The 24,728-nt window shown below is 42.6% G+C and overlaps 1 protein-coding gene across 2 annotated transcripts in view; it reads left to right on the plus strand.

Moving 5' to 3' along the window:
- The window catches only part of LOC118295227 (alpha-2-macroglobulin), a 28,305-nt gene that overhangs the window by 2,464 nt on the left and 1,113 nt on the right, over window positions 1–24,728 (plus strand). Inside the window, exons 3-35 of one of the 2 annotated variants that reach the window (XM_035621707.2) lie at window positions 125–281; window positions 1,093–1,145; window positions 1,954–1,974; window positions 2,635–2,803; window positions 2,930–3,014; window positions 3,392–3,512; window positions 3,635–3,749; window positions 3,836–3,945; window positions 5,420–5,575; window positions 5,793–6,029; window positions 6,369–6,432; window positions 6,995–7,140; window positions 7,282–7,431; window positions 8,187–8,351; window positions 8,598–8,685; window positions 8,964–9,108; window positions 10,367–10,592; window positions 10,846–10,972; window positions 13,741–13,862; window positions 14,322–14,373; window positions 14,973–15,056; window positions 15,190–15,366; window positions 15,874–15,955; window positions 17,806–17,962; window positions 18,945–19,019; window positions 20,093–20,258; window positions 20,758–20,954; window positions 21,213–21,428; window positions 22,088–22,206; window positions 23,525–23,615; window positions 23,761–23,829; window positions 23,945–24,050; window positions 24,142–24,183. In XM_035621707.2, the coding sequence (XP_035477600.1) occupies window positions 125–281; window positions 1,093–1,145; window positions 1,954–1,974; window positions 2,635–2,803; window positions 2,930–3,014; window positions 3,392–3,512; window positions 3,635–3,749; window positions 3,836–3,945; window positions 5,420–5,575; window positions 5,793–6,029; window positions 6,369–6,432; window positions 6,995–7,140; window positions 7,282–7,431; window positions 8,187–8,351; window positions 8,598–8,685; window positions 8,964–9,108; window positions 10,367–10,592; window positions 10,846–10,972; window positions 13,741–13,862; window positions 14,322–14,373; window positions 14,973–15,056; window positions 15,190–15,366; window positions 15,874–15,955; window positions 17,806–17,962; window positions 18,945–19,019; window positions 20,093–20,258; window positions 20,758–20,954; window positions 21,213–21,428; window positions 22,088–22,206; window positions 23,525–23,615; window positions 23,761–23,829; window positions 23,945–24,050; window positions 24,142–24,183 (4,090 nt within the window). Of the gene's footprint in view, window positions 1–124; window positions 282–1,092; window positions 1,146–1,953; window positions 1,975–2,634; window positions 2,804–2,929; window positions 3,015–3,391; window positions 3,513–3,634; window positions 3,750–3,835; window positions 3,946–5,419; window positions 5,576–5,792; window positions 6,030–6,368; window positions 6,433–6,994; window positions 7,141–7,281; window positions 7,432–8,186; window positions 8,352–8,597; window positions 8,686–8,797; window positions 8,907–8,963; window positions 9,109–10,366; window positions 10,593–10,845; window positions 10,973–13,740; window positions 13,863–14,321; window positions 14,374–14,972; window positions 15,057–15,189; window positions 15,367–15,873; window positions 15,956–17,805; window positions 17,963–18,944; window positions 19,020–20,092; window positions 20,259–20,757; window positions 20,955–21,212; window positions 21,429–22,087; window positions 22,207–23,524; window positions 23,616–23,760; window positions 23,830–23,944; window positions 24,051–24,141; window positions 24,184–24,728 lie in introns of both variants that reach the window. The other variant, XM_035621708.2, reaches the window with a different exon arrangement.

A 24,728-nucleotide genomic window follows, 5' to 3' on the forward strand; every position in this document is an offset into this window, starting at 1 on the left:
ATTGACCTCATGTAGTGGAAGAGGTCTGTTACTTCTCAGTATCAGAGAAACTGTGCTTCTGCACGAGACTGCATTTAAAACTCTCCGTGATCCTGAGTGAGAGATGTGTTTTTTGACACTGCAGGTCCCCGTGGTGAGCCGCAAAACTGTGGCGAGCATCAGTGTCACCATTCAGGGTGAGAGCGCCTCAATGAGCAAGAAGACCAAAATTCTCATCGAGCCTCCTACCTTCATCCATATTATGCAGACTGATAAACCTATCTACAAACCCGGACAGACTGGTAGGTGTCCAATGTTGTGAATTATTAATGCTGTCCACAGTCCACTAGAAAGATGTTAACAGTATTAGAATATGCGGTGTGGTAGAATTGGTAATCTTCTGCTCCAGTTGCTCTCTTAATTATGCCCACATTATCCTGTCCGCACTGGTTATCAATTCAGCTGTAATTGCACAATTTTGGACTACTATTATCTGCATAATACTGAACTGCTACTTAACAACTTTAGGAATTGAGTGTATGTGGACCCTGTTATTGACCCATCCAACAGGGTAAACAGCCATATCTCTCAAACTCCATACCCGAAGTTTGCAACACAGGCTGTTCGTCACAGTTTGGAATCAAAGTCCAATCTGAGGTCAACCGAATGATCATCAGGGGTAACTCCTTGTGGCAGGCAAAGTCATTTTCATGTGTTAAATTTATTACATATATTCCATATCAGTTTTACATATCTAAATTGAAAGGGTCACTACTGCTGCACCCTTGGAAATGGGTGGTTTCAATGTCTTCTGTGGCTCTGGAGGATCTTTGTGGAGTTGCATGAAGCCTGTGGTTATAAACTTAGGGCATGGCGTCATATATGAATCTAAAATGCTATTCATTTGCATTATAGAAAAAATATGGGAAATGTGTTTTTGGAACGTTATGGCAGAAAGCCTTTTAGTCGTCCGTCTCACACATGTCTGACAGAAAAGCTAGCACTCAATAGGAAGTCCTGTATTCTGTAGGATTTAATTCTATTTATTAGCTTGCTTTCATTGATGATAATCGTGTGGTGTTGTTTTTTCCCCCGCTCCCTTTGTCTTTTAAGTCCAGTTCCGAATCGTCTCCATGGATACCAATTTCATCCCCGTAGATCGTGTGGTAGGTTTTTATTTATTTCTGTCAAAATCATGTGATACTGTGCGATGTGTGCAATCACTCTGAGCAGAGAACTTCGTAATATGGAGGGCTTTCCCTCTGAGCAGTCAGTGAATCTGAAGAGTGAGGTCTATTTTGGTTCAGGAGAGTGGGAGGTGAAAGGAGGGCTGTTTGTTGATTTGGAAGACGGCGTGGGTGTGAAGCGCTGTGTGGCTGAGTGTGATAAACATGCTGTCAGAGTTCATTTGGCGCGCACTGCATTTGACCCAAACATCTGAGTCAATATGGGCTCAAGGCCTTTTCCATTTGCAATGAGATGCTGGAAACACAACTGTTTGCACTGACCGTGAAATCCATTTCGGATATATATATCGCATGATGGAGGTAGCCTACTCACGATGAATCCCATCAGGTGGGAAAGGATCAACATTAAAACAGTAATCTGTAGTTTTAATGTTTTTACACAGTGACACCATCAAATATTATGTATGCGTTTGTTTGGACACTTCATCTAATAAAATATTTAAACCCTAAATGTTTATCTTGGATGCAAAATGATCTAGTGAAAACATTCCTAATGTCCTGTTCTTCATCTTATACATATTTATTACCCCCCAATTTTGCCCTTTACAAAAATTCATGAATGAACTGGTTTTGTAAACGGCTAACTACCCAGCAACTTTCTGTGCATTAAAAGCTTTTGCTATAGAAGAAATGATCAGTACATCCAAATCTCTATTATAATACAATATTGTTGTGTAAAAATACATTTTCTACATAAATACTTTGTTGTTTATTTTTTTTTTTTTAGTACCGAGTGGTGGAGATCCAGGTAAGGAAAACTTTTTGCATTCAAAATTGACCCTTGACAGGAGCAACTGTTGACTAGTTATGACATGAAATAAAGGTTTCTGATCTAAATCTAACCAGTAATGGTACAGTAATGTGGTATGTGCCTTAGTTAGCAGTTAGCGCATATTTAGCATGTGTTGCATACAATCCAATTGTTGACGGATTAAACTGATCATTCAAAAGTGGGTGTGACTTCTTACATATGACCTTAGATTAGAAACCTTTATTTCATGTTTTATTGAATAACGATGAATGGATATACACAGGTAGTCAAGTACATAACTGTAATATTGTATAACTGTTATTTGTACTGTGTTATTTTGAAATCCGCTTTTCTTTTAAAGCCCTTACGTGTAGGATTTAAAAATGTTTGACTTTCACTCTCAGTGGAAGTGCAAATAATAAAACAGGGAAACACCGATATCAACCAATCAATGGTCACTGAGATGAATGGGCTGAAAGCTCTTTACCCAGACTTGACCAATTTTCACCGTAGTTGTCATTTTTCAAAGAAAATCTTACGCCATCAGCTTAATTTACCATCATACAGGTAGTCACGTTACAATACCACACCTAGGGGCTTTAATACAATGCAAATAGGAGCAGCCATCAATAAAATATGAGTCTTTACTGTTTATAGGATCCCAATTCAAATCGCATTGCCCAGTGGTTGGATAAGTCCATTGTTAGCGGCATCCTTGATCTTTCCCACCCCATGATTCCGGAGGCGGTACAAGGAACATACAAGATCATGGCCTCAACTGACAAAGGAGAGCAAATATCCCACCGCTTTGACATCAAGGAATATGGTCTGCTGCAGTCGCATCCTAAGAAATAGAACCATGTCTCACATCTACCAATATGATGAGTTTGGTCTGTATTAATCTTCCCCTGAAATATGTATAATTTTTTTAATTTTGTTTCCTTTGCTTTAGTTTTGCCCAAGTATGAGGTAAAAGTTCACCTGCCCAGTGTCATTAGCATCCTGGACCGAGAGGCGGCACTCACGATTTGTGGAAAGTGAGTGTGGGCACTAAGACAGTTCTTAATATGACCCTGATTTTCAGGATAGACATCATGCAGTATATCATGAGGAGCTGTTTGGTAAAGTCAAACTGCAAATTTAATTCTAATTTTTGCACATAAATTGTTACACATTTTTATGCAGCCATCATGCACAGTTGTCTATTTTATTCACAGGATAAAAACATTTTAGGGTATAGCGTTATCTTGTGTGGGGGTTTCCCATGGGAGTGAGTCAGCAGCAACAGTGCGAGCACACATGATGTCATTTTCAATGATGCACTAATTACTAAGAAGGTCGTACTGTATATAGTAATAGTATTGTTGAAAATGTGTTGTGTTTGGTGATCAAGTCATTGTGCCATTTCCTGCAGATACACCTATGGGAAACCAGTCGTTGGTGCAGTTAAGGCAGAGTTTTGTAGATATGCTTTGCGATATTATTGGCGATCAGGTACCCAAAACAAGGATATTTGCAAGACTTATGAGCTTACTGTGAGTATTCCAAATAAAAATACATTTACTTTTTGTAAATTCGCAAATTTCTTTAGATTTTTAACCAATGTTTTTAGAAATTCTTTTATTTGATTTTCACCCTTGTTTTTTTTATCTTCTAGACGGATAAAACTGGTTGTGCTACACAAACTGTAAACGTGGCAGAGTTCGCCCCCTACAAGCAGTCGTACGATGACAGCTTTGAGGTGAATGCTGAAATAGAAGAGTATGGCACAGGTAGGTTGACTGGATGCCTGGTAATGTTCAGCGGGTAACCGGCAGCAATTCCTCATGAGCTGTGCTCTCTGTTTATTACCATCTAGGGGTCACTCTTAAAGGCAGTGGACGGACCAGTTTCAGCAGTTACATCAGAACTGTCACCTTTGAGGACGTATCTGAATCGTACAAACCTGGCATTCCATTTGAGGGAAAGGTAATCCGTCTGGAAATTACAGCCTGCTGTCATCACTGGATAGAGATATATTTAGAAGAACGTATTCACAGAAATTTAATATATTGTCCATAATTGTGTTTATATATGTATAATCACCTGCAACAAAGAACCAATGTTTTTTCGTCAACTTTTGAATGAGTTAAATATAGTTAGATGATTTGGACCCGACCTCCATGTAAATCGCCATGTTTGCTACGTCGTGTTGTGCTGCGTTGAGGTTCCACTGCGACTCGGGAGGTCGGAAAAAAATCCCCACCCCGACTTCCGGGGTCCGAGTTCCGAGGTATAAAGGAAGGCAGCATTAACTACAGTTGCAGAAAACGGTCCAGAATACGTGCATTTGCATTGAATTTCCAGCGCTGTGGGAAACCTGAAATGGAATTAGCGGTGCCCACCATAAAATGTCCCCTGTCGGCTTCTCAGTTGGTTGCTGTTTGCAACTTTACCACCAGATCCCGCCAGAAAAGTACAAAAATTACACACTGGGGCTTTAAAAAAAAGAGATATCTGATTGATTCCCATAACATTTGGCATTCAGGGTCCCAACAGGGTGAATCGTATTGATCATCCTCCTGTATTCCCATTATGAGGTAGACATTTTACAGTTGGCTCTGGAGCAGAATTCTAATATAGAATATAGAAATGCCGCTTGGAAATCTTGGTTGTCTAATCTCAAAAAGTTTTTTATGTACACTGGGTTTTATTTACTTCATGACTTCTAATCAAAAACCCAAATATTTTTTAAATGCATTTGCTGATCTTTTGTAATGATTGTTAAGTGAGAGAGATTATCTGGCCATCAAGGCCAGTCACATCAGTCACCTAATGTTATCTATTCAAAAAATTAAGATTACTTTTTACTCCTGGATCCACCGTCTCTTTGCCAACGCGAATCCCTCCAGCACATTGAAATATATACTTAACAGTGTAACAAGATACCTTGACAATAACTCCATAAATGTGCTGTAAATAACTCGCGGTCCCAAGAGGTTCAATAAACAACCTGTCTTTGAATGCTATCACCTGACCAATTTCCAGTAGTACATGTATAATATAATTGAGTATTGATATCAATATCAATAATTGGCAGATAACGCAATACTGATCACTTCCATGCTAACCAGATGATGAATCATTTAAATTTGGGTCCTTTATAGCATGTCTCTGTTGCCACCTTCAGTCTTCTATCTCGTTTTCCCCATATGATACATTCTCATATCATATTTTGCACTGTAAAAGGCAGATTCTCATGGAATATTTCTGATTCAAGCTCATAGAGGTAACAAATCCTTCAGCATTAAAACTAAACAAAATATTTAATTATCACTGCAAAGTTTCCCTTTCTAGTCCTTTTGGTAAAATCATTAGTATGTCGGGGGGAATGATGGATTTCTAAACTTGATCCACCTTGAAAATGTTGTGGATTAGCTTCTAATTTATGATGTGTTTGCAGGTTAAAATGACTGGTCCAGACAATAAACCTGTGGCCGACGAGTCCGTGTACCTGGTTGCCACTTCCTCACAAAACATCACCCTCACTACTGACAAGAAAGGCATGGCGTTGTTTTCTCTGGACACGTCTCTATGGGAGGACACTGTGAATCTGCAGGTTGGTGACTGTTATTCTGGTTATTAATGGTTATTCTGTGGAGATGTTTATTTTTCACAAATTTTACAATCAAAATCCAACTATAGAAACTTTCATCATATCCATCATGGTGGCCCATATAGGTCTCTACTATAAATCTCCAGGTTGGTTTAGGGTTCAGAGTTGGAGGTGAAAAGGTGGGTGCGAATTTGACCTTTGAACCTGTCACTGTCAACAGGCAAAGTCTAAAAACACGAACGAAGAAGAACCACACTTGTCCAGGGTGCGTAGTCCAGAGTACAGGTCGGCCCACCACCAGGTTGCAGCATTTTATTCCAAGAGCAGTAGCTTTCTGAAGCTCATGCAGGTCAACAAGAAGATCTCCTGTGACAAAAATGCGACTGTGCGGGCCCAGTTCATCATCCAGGGGGAGGAGCTGAAGAGTGGACAGGAAGTCCTTGAGTTCTTTTACCTGGTATGTGTCACAGGTTATGAGGTACTCTCTAGAATTGTAACATCCACTTGTTCCTGTGTAACTTTGTACTAGCATGCAGTATAAATAATCACATCACAGAGACACTGGGAAGTGGATGTTGGTGACGTCCTTCATTTTGTGAAGTCTCTTAGGTCCCACCTCTCACTTACATTATGGCAATATTTAGTTGAACAATAATTAAACCCAATCTTTTGGCTCAGTGTAAACACAATTAGGTTCACATCCTCTCAGCAAATCCTATTCAGACACTGTGTGTTAGAAGGGATTCCGCCTTTTAATGTGAAAACACATTTCTGTGGCTGTCTTCTTTCTCCGTAGGTGATGTCAAGAGGTGGAATCGTGCAGCATGGCAGCATTCCAGTGGCTGTTAAAGTGGGAACTGGTACAAACTGATTTTATTTTAACTTTTTTAACTTTTCAAAAAGCATGGTGATAGTCTGTTTCTTTTTATGTTAAAAAAAAAAAGGTCACGGGAAGACCAAAAGCAACAATGAAAGTATCTTACTATCAGTTATGTCTGTCACCCTGATATATTTTATTCCTTCATTAACAACACTGGGAGTCATGTTCCTGCATTACCATGAACACACAAACTAGTTAATGTTGTCAATTCCACTTACTCTGTTGTGCTAATAGAAAAAGAAAAAAGATTACCAGAACCAAATCCAGCAAGCATTGAGGGATAGATTAACACTGTTGGCGGTACAGTGGTCATACAGTATGTTGGGATTTGTTTACAGTTTGAAAAAAAACAGAATATACCCCCCCTTATCCTTCTTCTTTCTTAGGGTCAAGTGCTTGAGGTTAATCACTACTACCTAACCCGTGTGCATTAAAGAATATTGTGGTTAGGAAAATGAGGAGGTTTATTATTTGTGTATTTAAACATTTTGAAAGCTGTCTCACACTGTGTGGTGTCACTTTGTCTCTGTTTCATGCCTTAGTCAACACAGGGGAGTTGTACATATCACTCCAGCAGGTGACAAACCTGGCGCCATTTGCTCAGGTGGTCATTTACACGGTCATGCCCAGTGGAGAGGCGGTGGCCGACAGCCAGGACTTCCCCATTCAGCTCTGCCTCAATAACAAGGTAGTGTATGAAAAGAAAACAAGATTTTAAGCAACTTTTGATGTCTAATAAAACATTTAATCTCAAATTTGAGATTTGACTGGAGGGTAGAGACAAATGTCACCCAATCTGCACCCAAACTAACAACTCTCCACCTTGCAGGTGTCTCTGAAGTTCTCCTCTCTCCAGAGTCTTCCGGCGGAGAAGACCACGCTTAGTCTCAAGGCTCACCCAGGCTCCATGTGTTCTGTCAGGGCCATCGACCAGAGCGTCCTCCTGCTTAAACCTGAGGAGGAACTCACTGTCGGCTCTGTACGGATCCCTTGTGCTACTTTTTCCCACGTTTAACATCTGTGCCCGCACTAACACCCTTGTATGGTGTTTTTATTGAAACGAGCATAACGCTTTTGATTTCAGAATTAAGTGGAAATTGTCATTTATTCACCATACCCAGTGTGAATTTGACACTGGGATATTTGCATGATGAACATTTTGCTTGTTGTATATTCCTGGTTGATAAGCTCCCATTTATTGCCATTTGCAAAGATGATTTCATTGTTTTAAGACTGACATATTGAATTCCGTATTCAACCTGTTGGCTTCAAGCCAGATGGATTAGCCTGTTGTGTTAACCACATTGGAAGAAGGGCACACTTTTCAGTCTAGTTTTATCTGCACTGTATTGATCTTTTACACCCAGTGAACTCTTAGTTTCTCAGATTTGAAGGCATCCACTGACCCACGAAAGGCACTAATTGTTCTGAGCCTATTTTATCACTGCTCTATCACACAATTAGCTGACCGCTTGCAATAGTTAAGTCACGTTAATTCATTATTATTATTTAATTAATTAATTTTTTAGCTCATTAGTCTTTGCAGAGCACAGACAACCTCCATACCACTTCGGATCATGACAATACATTTTGTGACAGTTAACTAGTTTAACAGTTGGTGAAACCCTGAGATACTTCATGGAACGTTCTTCAGTATTCACATCGTCATTGTGTGGACATCCAGTCCTTCAGTGAGCTGACGTACCCTCATTAACACTGACCTCTTTTGTGCAGGTGTACAGTCGACTGCCTTTACAGAAGATGTCAGGATACACGTATGAGGTTGAAGACTTTGAGCCATATCCCTGCATGAACTTGATGCTCGCGGCACCTCGACGAGCGACGCGATCGATCTACCATGGATCTGATCAGAAGAATGATGTCTACAGCATCTTTAAAGTACAATATTGGATCCTGTCTCTATGTATCTCTCTCTTCTCCTGTCTCTATTTTCTATCTTTGCTTATTTTTCTGGCACCTGTCTATCTATCTGAGTAATTAGATCTTCATTTAAAACGGATAACATGACATAACATTGTCCTCTGTTTCCGTCCTTGTGTTCATCACTAGTGATCAAATAATGATATGTTATGACTTGACAATCTCTCATTTGTTTGTATCCTCTCTCCCTGTCTCCCCTTCTAGGAAATTGGAATCAAAATTGTGACGAACTCCGATGTGAAAAAACCTATTGACTGCAGCAGCAGATATGATGTATATTATGATGACATGGGTACGATTTTCGTTATGCCACTTGCATTTTCCATTGACTGTTCATTTCAGTGTCCATTGATATTGGTCCCTGAACAAGAAACTACTTTTTTACTGTGAACTATATTTATTAGTGGCATACATGCTTCCTGGGAGCCCAGGAGTTGCAGATCGAACTGGAAAGACCAAGACTGTTAGAACATACTTCCCTGAGACCTGGATCTGGGAGCTGGTTTTAATTGGGTAAGTTGTGTCATTAATGTTGTTTTTATTTTATTTTGTGTTCCTATGTGTTCTTAGATGTCCTAGACTCTCCTTTTCCCTTGGCCTTCAACATGATGCCAGAGAAATCAGGTGATGTGCTGAAGTATAAAGAGGAGGACAAGAAGGAAACCGTCAGGACATTCTTCCCTGAAACCTGGATCTGGGACCTAGTTACTGTTGGGTAATGATGATATAGACGATCAGAAAGGATCAATAGAATATACTTTTTAATTTTAATTTTTAGACGTGTGCATTTTGACCGCTGGAAGAATGTTGGCTTTTATTTTTTATATATATATATTTTTAGGACCCTATCACTAACAAAAAGATATTAAATATGGCAAAATATGAGAAAAATGCTGGTTTCACAACTACATTTAACATGTTATAGCAACATAATTTACCAGTCCTTCCAGTTGCTGAGATACATCAGTCTGGAGCAGACATTCATGGTCCTCATTGGATGCATACTAAGGACTTTCTTTGACTTGAATCTAATGCCCCGATTAGATCTTTTGTCCAGACTGAATTATCTCTGCAGCTGTTGAATGGATTTGATACATGGATTTTTTTTCCAGATATTTATCGTCTCCAAAGAATGAATCCTGATAAGTTTGATAATTCCCTTTTCTACCAGGGCCTCCAAAAGATTGACATTTTTGGTTGTTCCTCTGACTTTTCAGAGGAGGATGCCACCATCACCTCAAAATTCCAGTTTATCCAGCACTTTGGTTCATGACCAAATATCTGCAAAACTAAAGACGTTTCCATGAAACCTCACCTGTCATTTGTGGTAAATTCGTTAGCATGCTAATCAATGAAATTGCCATTCTGAGCCTCATAGTGACGCTAACGTGACTGAAGACTCGAGGATGGATTGGTACAACATCTTTGAAGAGACATTTACGGTTCTCAGACAAAGGAACCAGATGACTTTTAATCTCCTGACTTTTCCCTCGGCATGGTGCTATGGGAAAAGGTTTAGATTAAGGCCCCTCTCTTTATTTACACTAAGGTTATTGGACCCTAAACAACTATTTGGAACATTTGCTTGATGTTAGGATTTTATCATTTGTGTTGCTTAGAGGTAAAATGCATAGCCTCAAAGAGCTTCTTACATTGCTGCTGAGTCTTAGGGTCCGTCCCATTTCTCCCCAAATTGGACCCAAACCCTCCATTCTTCCACTCCACCTGAAGTCTGCATTTGACCACCCTACGTTTGAAGGGGTAACCCCTACCACTTGTTCTTCAAAAGAAATGGGACTCCCTACCCTACGCAAAAATGCGCAAAACAGAGAGGTATGGCGAAGTGAGGGGAAATGGGACGGACCCTTAGTCTTGGTTTAAAAACTGTTGTTTTTTATGTGCCCAGTTGTGCAGGAGGGGAAGTCCATTCTACTTAAAGTTGTTGATATGTTAATGCTTGTATTTTTGTACAGAGAGAGTGGGTCAGTGAATGTGGAGAAGACCGTCCCAGACACCATCACCAAGTGGGCAGCTGGCGCTTTCTGCACCTCCTCTGTCGGCTTCGGTGTGTCGCCCAACATTGGACTGACCGCCTTCCAGCCATTCTTCGTCAGTCTCACCTTGCCCTACTCTGTCATCAGAGGGGAGGTCTTCACACTCAAAGCCACTGTCTTCAACTATCTCTCCAAATGCATTATGGTAAATATTGAAATGAGAAATGGATGGAATGAATACAAATTAATTTAATCCTGTGGGTAAAATTAATAAGACTTCTTGTGGCTGTCAGCTCATCAAAATGAAATTATATGAAAATCTATACATTTCTCCCAAGTCTCTAATTATCATCTCGTTTCATAAGTGCTTTACTTTTATCCGATATGCTTCACATTTTGTAATATTCTTATTTCTGAGGCTCAAATTGTGATGGTTTGTATTTGTTGAATCTCTGTAGGTGAATGTAATATTGGCTGAATCGAACCAGTACACCTTCAGAAACTGTGAAGGATGCCAGTACAACGTGTGCCTGTGTGGTGAGGAGAGCAGGACCTTCTCATGGATCGTTACTCCAACTGCCCTCGGTATGAATACATAGTTGCTTTTGATATTTTATTGCAAATTATACATATGTAATCAGTGTAATTTACCTGTGATATCACACAATGAACTTGCACAGTTAGATGTTGTTGTTTTTTAATGCAGAGTTTGAATATGAGAGTATGTGTTTTTTACACTAGGTCAGTTCAAAGTGTATCATAGTAACTGAGTCAGAAATTCCCTGATGAGATGGCACAAGCTTGTTAACCTCGCCTGGAAAAGGGCCCTCTCCTGGAGCCAGCCCTGGAAGGGGGGGAACCTGCTGGCAAGATTCTAGTGGCCGGGACTTGACCCATGGGTCGGCCAAGCCCGAAAAAACCCCCACATGGGGCTACCATCTGCAGGGAAAGGTGTCTGATTAGTGCTGTGTAGGCTGGGCAGCAGGCAAGGGCAGGAACCCAAGCATGCTGAACCCCCGGGACCGCAGACTAGATCTAGGGATGTGGAATGTAACCTCTCTAACGGGGAAGGTCCCTAAGCTGGTGTTGGAGGTCGAGCAATACCAGATAGACATAGTTGGCCTCACCTCTATCCATTCATACATACACAAATACATACATTACTCCTGGAGAGCAGCTGGACTCTCCTTCTCTGGAGTTTCCCAAGGAGGGATAAGTGCTGGGGGGAGCAGTCATTCTAATGATGGGCGTCAGCAGTTTACCTGGTCTTCTTGGAGTCTGTGGGTGGTGTCACCTTGGGACTCTATAGTTCTGCAGGGGGACTCCGATGATCCCATGGGCATAATTGCCTGCCCGATTCTAACAATTTCTTTTGTGCCGCTCCAAAACACCAGTTTCACTGTTCTGCCACTGGCAAGTACGTTTTTTTAGAGCGGTGAAGAAGTGATTACCAGAAGTGAAGTATTGGCCTGAGCTAGCCAAAGGTGTCACACTAGAAATCTCACAAGTACAACGGCAATGTGTACCTATATTTTGTTTGGTACACATTGCCGTACTCTGTATCTGCGAATACGCAAAGGCCAGTTATCGGTATCGGGAAGGAAAAAATGCTATCGGAACATCTCTAGTAGGTGCTGAATCCGCTGGTGGACACAAACAAATGGGGGGGTCTGTAGGGTGGCTGGGCTCAGCCTTAAGGTAGGCACACATCAACGCAACGTCAAACAACTCACATCGACAAAGACCGCCTGCTGTGTCTGCTCTCGTTGCATAGCTCTGGCCGCATCACGCCAACATAAATTGTACCCGGAACAAATCCTACGGCCAACTAGCTCGTATATTCTGTGCCTGTGTGAGAGGAAATAACCCTTGATACCAGCAGGGGGCGGTAGTTTGTACATGTCATTCAGAAAGGGAAACTGAAAAGCCAAGCAATCTCTCACAGCACTCGAGAAACAAACCGCCATGTCGACCCAGATTGACAGACATCTTTAGTTTTGTAGGTATGCAAACTCTTTACCTCCTTGTTTGCTTTCTTTCGTACTTCCGTTTTCTTCTCGTGCTCTGATTCGCTAAATCTGAACAGCCAATCGGAGTGATCTCTTTGAGCGACTGACTCCTCCTATTCAACATGCTGAATTGGTAGAAAAGCAGCTTATCAACTAGTATAGACAGGACAACAATTTCGACACCACAACTTGGACTATGGACACTCATTGACGTTCAGACGAGTTCAGACTGCAAGGGGTCAGTTGAGGTTATACGGGCATCTTGTCAAGATGCCACCTGGGCGCCTTCCTGTGGAGGTTTACAGGCCACTTCCAACTGGGAGGAGGCCGAGGGGTAGACCCAGAACTAGCTGTAGGGACTACATATCCCATCTTGCCTCGAGATCCCCCAGGGGGAGCTGGAAAGTTTGGTTGAGGAGGTTGCCTTCGCAACCTGATCTCAGATAAGCGAAAGAAAATGGATGGATGGAGTAATCGAATCAGTTCAGAATGATCGATTTTGAGGCTTTTGAACCCGCTATAAGATAAAAAAGGAAGAAGAAGAAAAATCAATTCTCAGAGAAATAAAAAAAACAAAAACACGTCTAGATGTCTTTTTAAAATGTACCTGTCTCGAACCATTTAAACCAGTCACAGCTCTGGTCTCCTTACAGTGTCATTATCACAGAGACATTTTCCAAATGACTGTTTTTATTGTCATCAATAATATATTTTAAGATGGAAAAACTGATTTGTTTGGCCCAATATACTTTCAGTGACGAAGATAAGACAAAACAAGCTAATTAATCCCTATTAAAGGCGCTGGCAGCTGTTGCGTCTGCACCGCTGGAAGCAGAGAAAGACGGCTGTCATCGTAATGCTGCCTGGTCTGAAAGCAGAGGATTTCCATCAGCCAGCATGGAGATGAATCTTTTGTGAATGCCAAATTGCACTCCTCTAACTCCCCCTTAGAGGAATGCTGACAATCACTTGTACTAACAAGTCAGGTAGTATCTCTGACGAAACACTCAGAAACCTCTCCCTTGTGGGGGTGATCTGTACTTGTCCTCTGTGTGGAGGATTGTGGGCTGTGAGGGAAAGGAGGGAGGTGTGCGGGAGATGGAGCCGTGTGGGAGAATGGCAGTATAATAATGCAACAAATGGGGATTAATGAGGGCAAATAAGATAGGAAACAGGGGGAGGAAGTACAACTCGGAGAGGAGGGTGGATAATGAGCTCGACTGAAGAGCAGACGGGAAGTGATTTTGCCTCCGTATGCAAAATGTGACTGTGATAGGGCGAGGGAGCGGTAAACAACACACCCGCGCTTTCAGAGTAAGAGTCTGTTTGTCTGTGTGCACACAGGTGAGGTGAACCTGAAGGTCAGCGCCGAGGCTCTGAAGACTGATGCATTATGTGGCAACGAGGTCGCCACTGTCCCCGACGCGGGCCAAATAGACACAGTGATCCGCACCCTGCTGGTGGAGGTCGGTGTCTGTCACGACGTGACACTTCAGTGGTTTGTTACAAAGCAAGAGTTAAGAACTCAACTATGGATTTAAGAATTTTGGGTGACAACCAGAAATGCTGAGTAATAACTGGATATTATGTGCATGTGAAGGAGACCTCATACATTTAAAGTAGGCCTGTCACCATAACTACATTTTGTTGGACAATATATTGTCCCTGAAATTGTGATGAGCAATATTGTCATTTCAAATCCCTGTTTTTCATACTAATCATGTGAGCTTACAGGCCTATTTGTCATTGCACACGCGAGCCACTGCTCTCTCCTCCTACCATTGTTTCATCAAATGTTACACAATGAGGAAGAAATACTGCATTTGCTGGGGAGAACTTTATGGATAAATCCACATTGGGTGTGTGTGCGCATTTAATGACATCAATATTATTCACCAACATCTGGATTTCTTTGTCTCCACAAGGCCGAAGGAACACCACAGATGGTCGGTCACAACGCTCTCCTCTGCCCTGCAGGTGAGTGTTCACAAACAACGCTGCGTATCAGCAGCAGTTATCTGAAAGCCTCCAGGCGGACGGCCATCTTGAACCCCTTATCCAAAGCACTCGATAAATGCGTCTTTAAAATGCCGTGCAGTCACAGAGACCTGTGTCCATCTGGGTCAAAAGTTAAATTCTCACAGATGTTCAGTGCTGATTGCGTCTTACCTGCTGCTCTTTACTGTTGAGTAATTAAATGGGTGGTTGTAGAAATTATCCAACCAATACATGCCATATCTATACAGTGACACATTTTAGCTAATGATTTGTTTTCAGCCCCCCTTAGTTAGTCGATATTAATCTGCATGCTTTCTGACTAAAATGACATATTACACATTAATGGAAGCATTGTTAGTTTGCCAAAATGTTGATAAAGTCCTACTATAATAACTACTTGTAACGTATGCAAAGTAAAGGATGATGGACATAATCAAAATTACACCAATGTGGCATCTTCCATTAGTCATGGAAGCGAGGTTGTTTTCAGTCGAATATACCTGTGATCTAGAGTAATCTAAAGTGAGCTCATTCCTTTTTTACCTCTATGTGTTACCTCCTTTTTTCTGTGTTGTCAGAGGGACCAGTGGAGAAGAAAATCTCTCTCCTGCTGCCTGAGGTGTTTGTGGCTGGATCAGCCCGGGCCTCTGTCTCTGTTCTGGGTGAGTAACATGAAGTGTTGAATCTTGGAGCTTGTCTTTGTTTTTGTTTTTCAACTCTTTACTAGCAGAGTAGGCCTCTACCCTGCCTAGTAGAAAGCGCTTGTCTTTTATCTTTCTCTTCTGGCGTCTGCAGGTGACCTGATGGGCCGGGCCATGAAGAACCTGGACAAGCTGCTGGCCATGCCGTACGGCTGTGGGGAGCAGAACATGGTGCTGTTCGCCCCAAACATCTTCATCCTCAACTACCTGCAAAGCACTGGTCAGCTGACCCAGGAGATCCAGGACAAGGCGACACGCTTCCTGGAGAGTGGTGAGCGGTTAGCATTGCCTCCAATTACGATGTATTCCCGTCCCACTCAGGGTGGGTCTGACGTCAAAACAGCTGTCTTTATCGCCCAAGCGTACGCTGTCTATTCCATTCTCTCTGTCTCTCTTTTATATTTACATATACGTATCATCGAATGAATTTCCATTCCTGACAACAACACCAGTTCACCAAAGCCGGTGGCGACCTGACCCGTGCCATGAAACGGGGTCAGCTGAGGCAGGTCGACCCATACTGAATGGGGATACTGGGGGTTTAAATCTTATGGTCTGCATATTGCCTTTAGTGTAGGTCCTCATCTGAGTAATTAACCTTTTACCAATCTTCAATTGACAAGTAAAGGCTTTACAGTGGAATTCAGCAAAATGGCTTAATTCAGCTGAAAATATAAGTACACCCAAAGAAAATCTAAAGTTACTTTAAACCATTTACGCATAACCAGTTTAATGCTTAAGTGTGTATATTTGACAGTTTTGTTCTTTTGTTCTGTAGGATATCAGAGAGAGCTCACCTACAAGCATGATGACGGCTCCTACAGTGCCTTCGGGAAGAGTGATGAGTCTGGAAACACCTGGTCAGTAGAAATACACACACTTGGTTCAATAACATGAACTAATGGAAGCTGCTTAGGATGAATGTACTGGTGTATTAGCAATGTCTTTTTATGAACATGTACAGTATCAGTTGGTTCTCCTTCTCCTCGTACATTAATTTAACCAATAAAACAATGACATTTTTACACTTTTAAATGGGTATTTTAAGTAATACTATTTATCTATATTAAAGTTGACATGGAATGATTTAAAAGCTTTAGTAGAATGTTTATACACCAGTATGTCACGAAAAATATGAATGAAGCAGATATCACTGTGTTCACTTCGCTTAGACCTGCATGTCAACAACAACTTTTTTGAAGACCTAAAAATACCACAACAATAAAGTGTAAGTCCACAGGGTGACATCGCAGTGACATACAATATAGAACCTTTATTTAGAGCTGTGCTGATAGGCGGAACGATTTCAGCTCAAATCTCACACTCCATTTGACGAGAAAACAAAAATGACAAGTTGACCCACACACAGACGCAGTATCCTCTCTGCTGTTTGGCACCGGCAAACGTCCCAATAATTGACTTTGTGAGAACATGCCAAAATTAATATTTTCATGTAATGGGCTTAAAGCATGGAGCCTCCGGGGATGTTACAAACCCTCTGCTGCTTTGAATGAGTGCTGGGCAGTTTGGCACTTGGTGTGAGTGCGTGGGTGGGTGTTTGTGGTTGAGAGAAACTAGCACTCTCAAGTGGTCGATTACAATGAGGATACTGGATGAAAATCAGCAAATATATAGATTTTTATCCATGTCAACAGTTGTAGATGACTGATGATGAGGACTTTGTGTTGTACTTACTGTGCATTCATCATAGCAACGCATTTGTGAATGAGTCTGGAACCTCTGGATTACAAAGGGCGCTGCCACTGGCATGCCTCTGGACACGATTGGACAAAAAAAGAAAAGGCACAGCACAGAGATTCAAGAAACGCTGCAAATGCAGGTGTTCTTGTTCTATCGTTCAGTTTGCAGTAGTGGATTCAACAGACCACCCTTCAGCCGCAGCAGCCGTCTTGTTCTTTTCACGAAAAAGGCGCAGTCGGCGTCCCGTATTAGTTGCTGCTTATGATTGACCCTTCTGGTCTCAGGACTCAGGGAGATCTGTGTGAACGAGAGCCAGACGCATCTGTAAGAGCGAATAAATGAAACGTAAGAGCTCGCTGATCGGTCTGGATTCTAGGCTACATCTCTGATGTGACGGCTGACGTTGCTCTGATCCTTTTTAAGGTCACAGCACCATATGTCAACGGTTATTTTTTTTCCTGCAGATATGAAATTTACCTCAACTTTGTGGTTCCCTCTCAGACCTAGCGATTATTTTCTAGAATCTTTTAGCTCATTTGTTATCTAGTTTTGTACATGACCTGCTCAGCACCAAACAGACAAAGGAGTCGCTTGACAAAAAAACTAAAATGAGAGTAAATATAAGACTGGATTCCTCAAGTGGACAAACTGTGATGATGATATGTCAATATTGTGTTAACGGCTTTTTCTACTGCCCCCAAGTGGCCCACAAATTAAGGCTGTTTTTATATTTTCATTATTAATCATAGTATAATAGAGTATATTTTCTGTTGTGTAATATATTAATTACATCTATAGGTGGGATCATTCAAAAGCGTGACGTTTAAATAACGTCTAAATTTCCGGAGGAGCTTCTCTGTCTGCTCAGAGAAATATGTCGCTGTAAGATGCAGCTCCGGCCAAGCACCGACTCTGTTAGTGTGAGACAGGAGGCAGTTATGTAATTGTCCTGAAGCTGGGTTCATTTTTGGGTCACCGTGTGTGTGTGTGCGTGTGTGTGTGTGCGTAGGCTGACCTCTTTTGTGATGAAGTCCTTTGGTGGGGCGAGGCCGTACATTTTTGTGGATCCCCGTCACATTTCTGATGCAAGGAGATGGCTGGCAGAACACCAGCAACCCGATGGCTGCATCCGATCTGTGGGAAAGCTCTTCCACAACGGCATGAAGGTAATGACTTCAGTTTGAATGTAGATGCAGCCACGTGATTTTTCATTTGCTTTCAGATCCCTGCTTGGTTGATATTTGTCCTGTAAAATATAAGTCACAGCAGTAGCTCAGTGTGAGGTTCCCTCCTGCGGAGACTGGAGGTTGTCCCGGGCCTGCAGGACAAGCATCACGTGCAACGGAAGAGGAAATATCCCAAACAAATAATTGCTATTCAAAAAGCCATGACAAGTGTTTGTGCGGATCAGAGCACTTGTATCCATAGGGGTTTTCTTAGGGAGGAGCCAGGTACCTGCCTTTAATAATTTGTGATGGATGAAATGTTTTTTCAAGGCACATATATTAATAATACTGAGGAGTACTATCTGTAATTGGTAAAACACAGCGACTGTCTGAAGCAAATGGCAGTCGCATGACTTCTCCTTGTGTTGATCACATCAGTGATGTTTCTTTAATGAGTGAACAATCTCAAATACCAAGGCATCGCCGCCAGTGAGAGTAAAGATGTTTTTGATCCGCTCACCTCCTACGCACACAAGATTAAAACTACAAAATGACATCTAAGCCTTTGCTGATCATTTTGGCTCAGTGGCAATACACAAGCTGATGGAGCTTGTATAGAAGAGAGTTTGATCACTGTGTTTTATTGTCTCAGACTAGGAAAGAAGAGACGAGACGAACTGTGCTCAGGTTTCTGTTATATACTGTTCAGATTCTCTTCCTTATTGTGCGGTCCTGTATGTCATCAAAGAACTGTGGATGTGATAATAAGTAAAACAAATGACCAAATAAGGAAAAAAAGCTATTCCACACAGCCCAAATATGACAGAGCATGTATGAATGTGCAAGCTGTTATTGTTTTTGTCATTATTGAACGTAACGGTGTTCAAGTTTTCCAGTTCAGCGACACAAAAAGAAAAAGTGAGCGTGACCCCTTGCTGCGTCTTCGCTGACCGTTCCTACCATGCTCCTTTGTTTCCACAAGGGAGGAGTGAGCGACGACGTGTCCCTGACCGCTTACATCACCGCCGCCATGCTCGAGCTGGATGCCAACGTCACAGTGAGTCTCCTCCTTCTCAGCCCTCTGTGTTCATCTCCGGCTTGCTGTTCTTCCTGTACTGGCAGCCAGATTTTTAATTGAAATGAATGTTATTTCCAGAACCCATCATTTTCTATAAATTGGTGTTAGTAGACTGGAGGTCAAGCTTAGGAGAATGTGAGTCACACTGTGATTCCAGTTCATAGTATCAGACCTGTGCCCCTGTGTTAATTACCTTTTTATTATATCTTGTCTTTACTTGGTGACCTAATATATATCATCAATGCTAGTTTTGCACTGCCCCAGCAAACTGGGCAGGCAAATAAACACGCCAGACAGAACAGAGGGATGCACATTAACGTAACACTGTTGCTATTTTGCTGACCTCAGACTTGGAGAGGAGAGAACACGCGTTTACCTGACTGCTGTTCCTGCAGTTCACTCTCATTCTCTTCTCATGAAGGATAGTTAAGATTCATCCTCTCACAATATTGACCAACTTGCTTTGACATGAGGGGGAGGCGGGGCCTTCCTTAATTTGCGGGGCCCTACGCAACGAGCGTAGTGAGCGTATAGGGAAGTCCGACTCTGAACATCATAAACCAATACTGGTTTATGATACTGACTGTTTGATGACTCATCCTCAACTCATTTTGTGCCCAGTTAAAAATCTCTGTTGAACTTTTTTAACTCCACAGGCGCCGCATGAGGACAGAGTCCTCTGCAGCGGCGGCAAGTTCAGTTCCACCTGTGGCCCCCGCTCTCTTCCACTTTCACGCTAAACCTCTGTCAATAAAGACCAAACAAATGCCCCCCCCCCCCCCCCCGGAAAATATTTTTAAAATGAACAAATACATTTTTAACTCCACCTATTGTGCTATTAGTTACTGGTTTTGCCAGAGACTTATTCATGCAAATGGCTCTGATGTCTCTTTTTAGACTTGCTAGAAAAGTTGCCAAGCATACATCGTTGACACTTCGGTATGAAACTGGTTCATTCATTGTTTCAGTTGTTGAACTCTCCTTTTGTCTCCCTTTTCACATATCTGCCCATGCACACAGTCTCATCTTTGTCTTTGCTTGGCTTCTGACAGGACCCCGTAGTGCAGAAGTGTCTGAGCTGTCTGAAGGGAGCGGCGACCGGCCAGCTGGACAATCTGTACACCACCGCCCTGCTTTCGTACACCTTCACTCTGGCTAGAGACGAGGAGATGAGGAGCAAACTCATCACATACCTGCACCAGAAGTCCAGCACACAGGGTGAGACGGTGAAACCAGCAGCAACACCTGTCAGCTGTTTTTCCCCATAAACAAATGTAGTGCTTGGTTTTAAAAGCAAAAAAAAGATGAATACGAACGCCGTTGACATGTCAGTGGTAAAAGCAGTTTGTCATTTGAAGAGTAAAGATATTGATTTTAGTCGTGGAGGTGTTGCAATGTTTGCACTGAGGACACGGGACGTCCCAGAGGGGCTGTGAGCCGCTAATGTTTGCTCCGCTTGTTTTTCTGAAAACGTCCGATGACTAAAATCCTCCGTCTGTTCAAATGAATATTAACCAAGATCTTAAATGTGTCAAAACACACCAAAACAACGCAAGACTGGCATTTCTCCAGTCCTTTGTACAAACTGAAATATGAACTCAAAATCCATTTGGAAATCAGTAGACCTACATGTGCACATTAGTTATACTGAGGTGCACAAAGGTACTGTAGTCCCTGCTCGCCTGCTGACGGATGATTCCTCTCTGCTGACCGGCAGGGGGCACCCGGCACTGGGACCGAGCGGGGGCCTCTGAGAAAGGTCTGGACTCTCTGGAGGTGGAGATGACCGCCTACGTGCTGCTGGCTTTGCTCTCGGGTCCCATCATGCCAGACTTTGGTCTGGACTACTCCTCCGGCATCGTCCGCTGGCTCGCCCAGCAGCAGAACCCATATGGCGGCTTCTCCTCCACACAGGTAGGACAGAAGAGACACACACACACACACACACACACACACACACACACACACACACACACACACACACACACACACACACACACACACACACACACACACACACACACACACACACACACACACACACACACACACACACACACACACACACACACACACACACACACACACACACACGCGCGCGCAGGTGGTTTATAGGGGACCTTTAACTCTGAGCCGACTCTTAACAACACATTTGCACGCCCTGCCCCTCAGGACACGGTGGTGGCCCTCCAGGCACTGGCGAAGTACGGAGCTGCCACCTACAGCGCCGAGGGCAGCACCATCGTGACGGTGACGTCGTTGGGAGGCCTGAACAAAGGGTTCACGGTGGATCAGAGCAACCGGCTGCTGTACCAGGAGGAGAAGCTGGAGGACGTCCCCGGGGAGTACACCATCCTGGCCCAGGGTCGGAGCTGTGTGCTGGCACAGGTACAGTGAGTCAGAGACGAGATCAACAGCAATATATGTTGTCAGAACGAGGGAATGAAAATTGATGGGGTGCCCTGGTTGCTCACTTAATAGAGCTTGCAGCTGGTTCCACAGTAGCCCTTCCGTCCGTCCGGACCAAACAGTTTAGCCATTTGCTGAAGTTTTAAAATACGTTTGTGGTGGTCCCTTCTCTTCTTCACCGTTGAGGAGGGTGAAAATTGTCCATTGTTTTCCACTCAACTATTAGACCATTAAGAGTGCAACATCCAGGTACTTCCAGAGCCCTGCACATTGCCTCACTTATCAGTGTGAACGTGCTTATCCACTCATGAGTGTGTGAGTCTGGACGGCTGTGAGGGGTTAAACTATGCAAATCTGTCCCCACTGCAGGTGGAGGGGAGTGAATGTGGCTCTTTGAACATTTATTGGCTTCAGCAGAGCAACTCTGACATTTCACTTCCCCTCTCATTTGGGAGTTTAAATTGAAAAAAGGGGACTCTGTGGGCTTTGGAGTGTCAGTGCCCCGCTCTGCTCACAGCACACACGGGACAGCGGAGGTCCTCCTCAGGGTCTCGAGTGTGTGTGCAGTGGTATGTTGACAAGTGTGTGTGTGTGTGCGCAGTGGGAGCAGATATACGTGACGCTCCGTCTCTCCACAGATCTCCATGCACTACAACATCCCCCCTCCACCTGACTTCTCCGCCTTCAACGTCTCAAGCAGCACCATGGCCAAGTGTAACACCAGCAGGCCTCAACTCATCCTCTTTGTGCATGTCAGGTACGTATTAGGGAGTAAGATTTGCGGCCCATATATAATTTTTTATCTGTCTATGATCCTAAAATGTTGTTATCAAACGTTTATGACCAAAAAATGTCATTGAGGCTTTATATTTTAGTTTAACCATAAACTTTATCATAAATAACTATAAATAAAAAGAAAACACAAATTCAACCAAAATATAGAACTTGAATTAAGATAATAAACATTATTTATTCAACTTTTTAAACACTGGTGGTGATTCATTCCTTTTTGGATTCTGCAGTCAAGTAGCGAGGCTCACTCCTGATTCCAGTGGGTTTACTCGAACACAGAAAGAACTGCGAGGGATATGTGGCCTCTTAGCACAGTTTCCAAAGTTTAAATGTCAAAAGTAATCGGACAGATGCTCATGAATTCAAACGGAATTATCATATCATCAGATTTTGTGCGTCCAGCGCGTTTTCAGCCCACGCACATCAGCCGACACATCGTATCACTGCGTTGTGGCGACTGCCTACTCACAACGAGAAGCTCGTTGGTTGCTTCAGCTGCGTGTTTAGGATCATGTTGATATTGATCAGATAGGTTTTTTTATTATCTTTATTAGCTTGATCACCCCTTTATCCTCGTCATGACAAACAACTCCACCTGGGTCAACTAAGAGCCATGAGTGAGCTCTCTGGTGCAGGAACGAACGCTGAGACAACTCGCACCTTTCCCAAGAAACGTGTCCAATTACTTTTAAAAACATTGTATTTTTAGCACCGTGTTAAAATGGCTGTGCTGCTCAAATTAAAGCTGAGAATCAGTTTTTTCATGTAGTATTCATTATTCTATTTCAAATTTAATGAGCCGAAGCACAGAGCCTAAAGAACAAAAGAATCTGTAACCGTCGAAACCAGGTCTGCGCTGTATGTCGAACGGCATTAAAACATAATGTGCAGGCTACAAGAAAGAAATGAGGCTGAAAGTTTAGTTTTTGAAAGGTGTCAGGTGTAAAATTGTGAGATATTAAAGACATAGGATATTCCTTTGAATTTATCTTCATCTGCACCTTGACTCCAACTCCCAGAAACAGCTGAAAACCAAGAAATTCCACAGTATGTGAATGGCTCTACAGTGTGGTATTTGACTGTGTGTGTGTGTGTGTGTGTGTGTGTGTGTGTGTGTGTGTGTGTGTGTGTGTGTGTGTGTGTGTGTGTGTGTGTGTGTGTGTGTGTGTGTGTGTGTGTGTGTGTGTGTGTGTGTGTGTGTGTGTGTGTGTGTGTGTGTGTGTGTGTGTGTGTGTGTGTGTGTGTGTGTGTGTGTGTGTGTGTGTTTTGTTGTTTTTTTGCAGGTACCAGGGCAGGAGGGAGGAAACCAACATGGTGATCGTCAACATCAAACTGCTGTCTGGCTACGTCCTGGATAAGAGCTCCCTGGATCTGGTCAGTCATTCAACAGAGTCATGGACAATGAACATTCAGTGACCAAGATTAAAAAATCGCTGTGGTCTTCCACATGCTGTACTGTCTGTGCCGGTCTCATGTCACCCTGTATGCCCACATAAAAAGCACTGTGTTGTTGTTGTAGCTGAAGCGCGACCGCTCAGTGAAGCGTGTGGACGTGGAGGAAGGACACATCCACATCTACTTAGACGGGGTAAGAAGCAGTGTGTGCTGGGCGGGTCTGTCACGTAATGCTAGTATTAGTGAACTAGTAAAGAACATGTCTGCATGTGAAGTCATCGGTAAAGAGTAAACGTGTGTGTTCGCAGCTGAAGAAGGACGAGACAAAGATCTACAGTGTGACACTGGAGGAGGATGTGCCCGTCAGGAACCTGAAGCCAGCGGTTGTGAAAGTCTACGACTACTACCAGACGAGTAAGAATCTCATCAACATCCTCTTTTACTCTTTTCTTTACTATATCTTCTTTCATATCACTCACTATCATATTTTATTATTTTTTTGCAGGTGATGAGGCCGTTACTGACTACACTTCCCCCTGTGCAGAGAGTATGTACAATCTATCACAACTGGTGGTGAAGGAGTTTGAACGTGTTTCTGCTTCCTTATCACTTATCTGTTGTTTTATTTAGTGTTGATTACAGTATTATTAGGCATAACTGGACTGTTAACAATGGAGAAAACATCATCCGAATTGCCCTGTCGCAGTAGGAAAAGCCCGTGTTTACATACTAATATAGGATGGACTTTGTCCAACTAAATGGAGGAATCCCTTTTATAAAGATAGAAGATTTTTTCTGTATGTAAAGATGGCAGATGCATATCCACTTACTCCCACTACAAAAATGAAGCCAAAATATCCTGGATTCGCCATCTTGCATTGGTGACATCAGCGCAGTAGTTGATCATGGAGTGGAGCCTTGGTACTGACCAAACGCGATTCAGTCACAGCTGTCAACCATGATGCTTCACTCCATTTTTATAACGTCAAGCAACTGATTATAACCAAACAATTCACACATCAGTGTACTTTGACGTTTATAGTCTGTTAACGTGAAGGGGGTGGGGTTTATATCCTATACTGTAGCCAGCCA

This window comes from Scophthalmus maximus, chromosome 11 (genome assembly GCF_022379125.1).
Source record: "Scophthalmus maximus strain ysfricsl-2021 chromosome 11, ASM2237912v1, whole genome shotgun sequence".
NCBI classification, from domain to species: Eukaryota; Metazoa; Chordata; class Actinopteri; order Pleuronectiformes; family Scophthalmidae; genus Scophthalmus; species Scophthalmus maximus.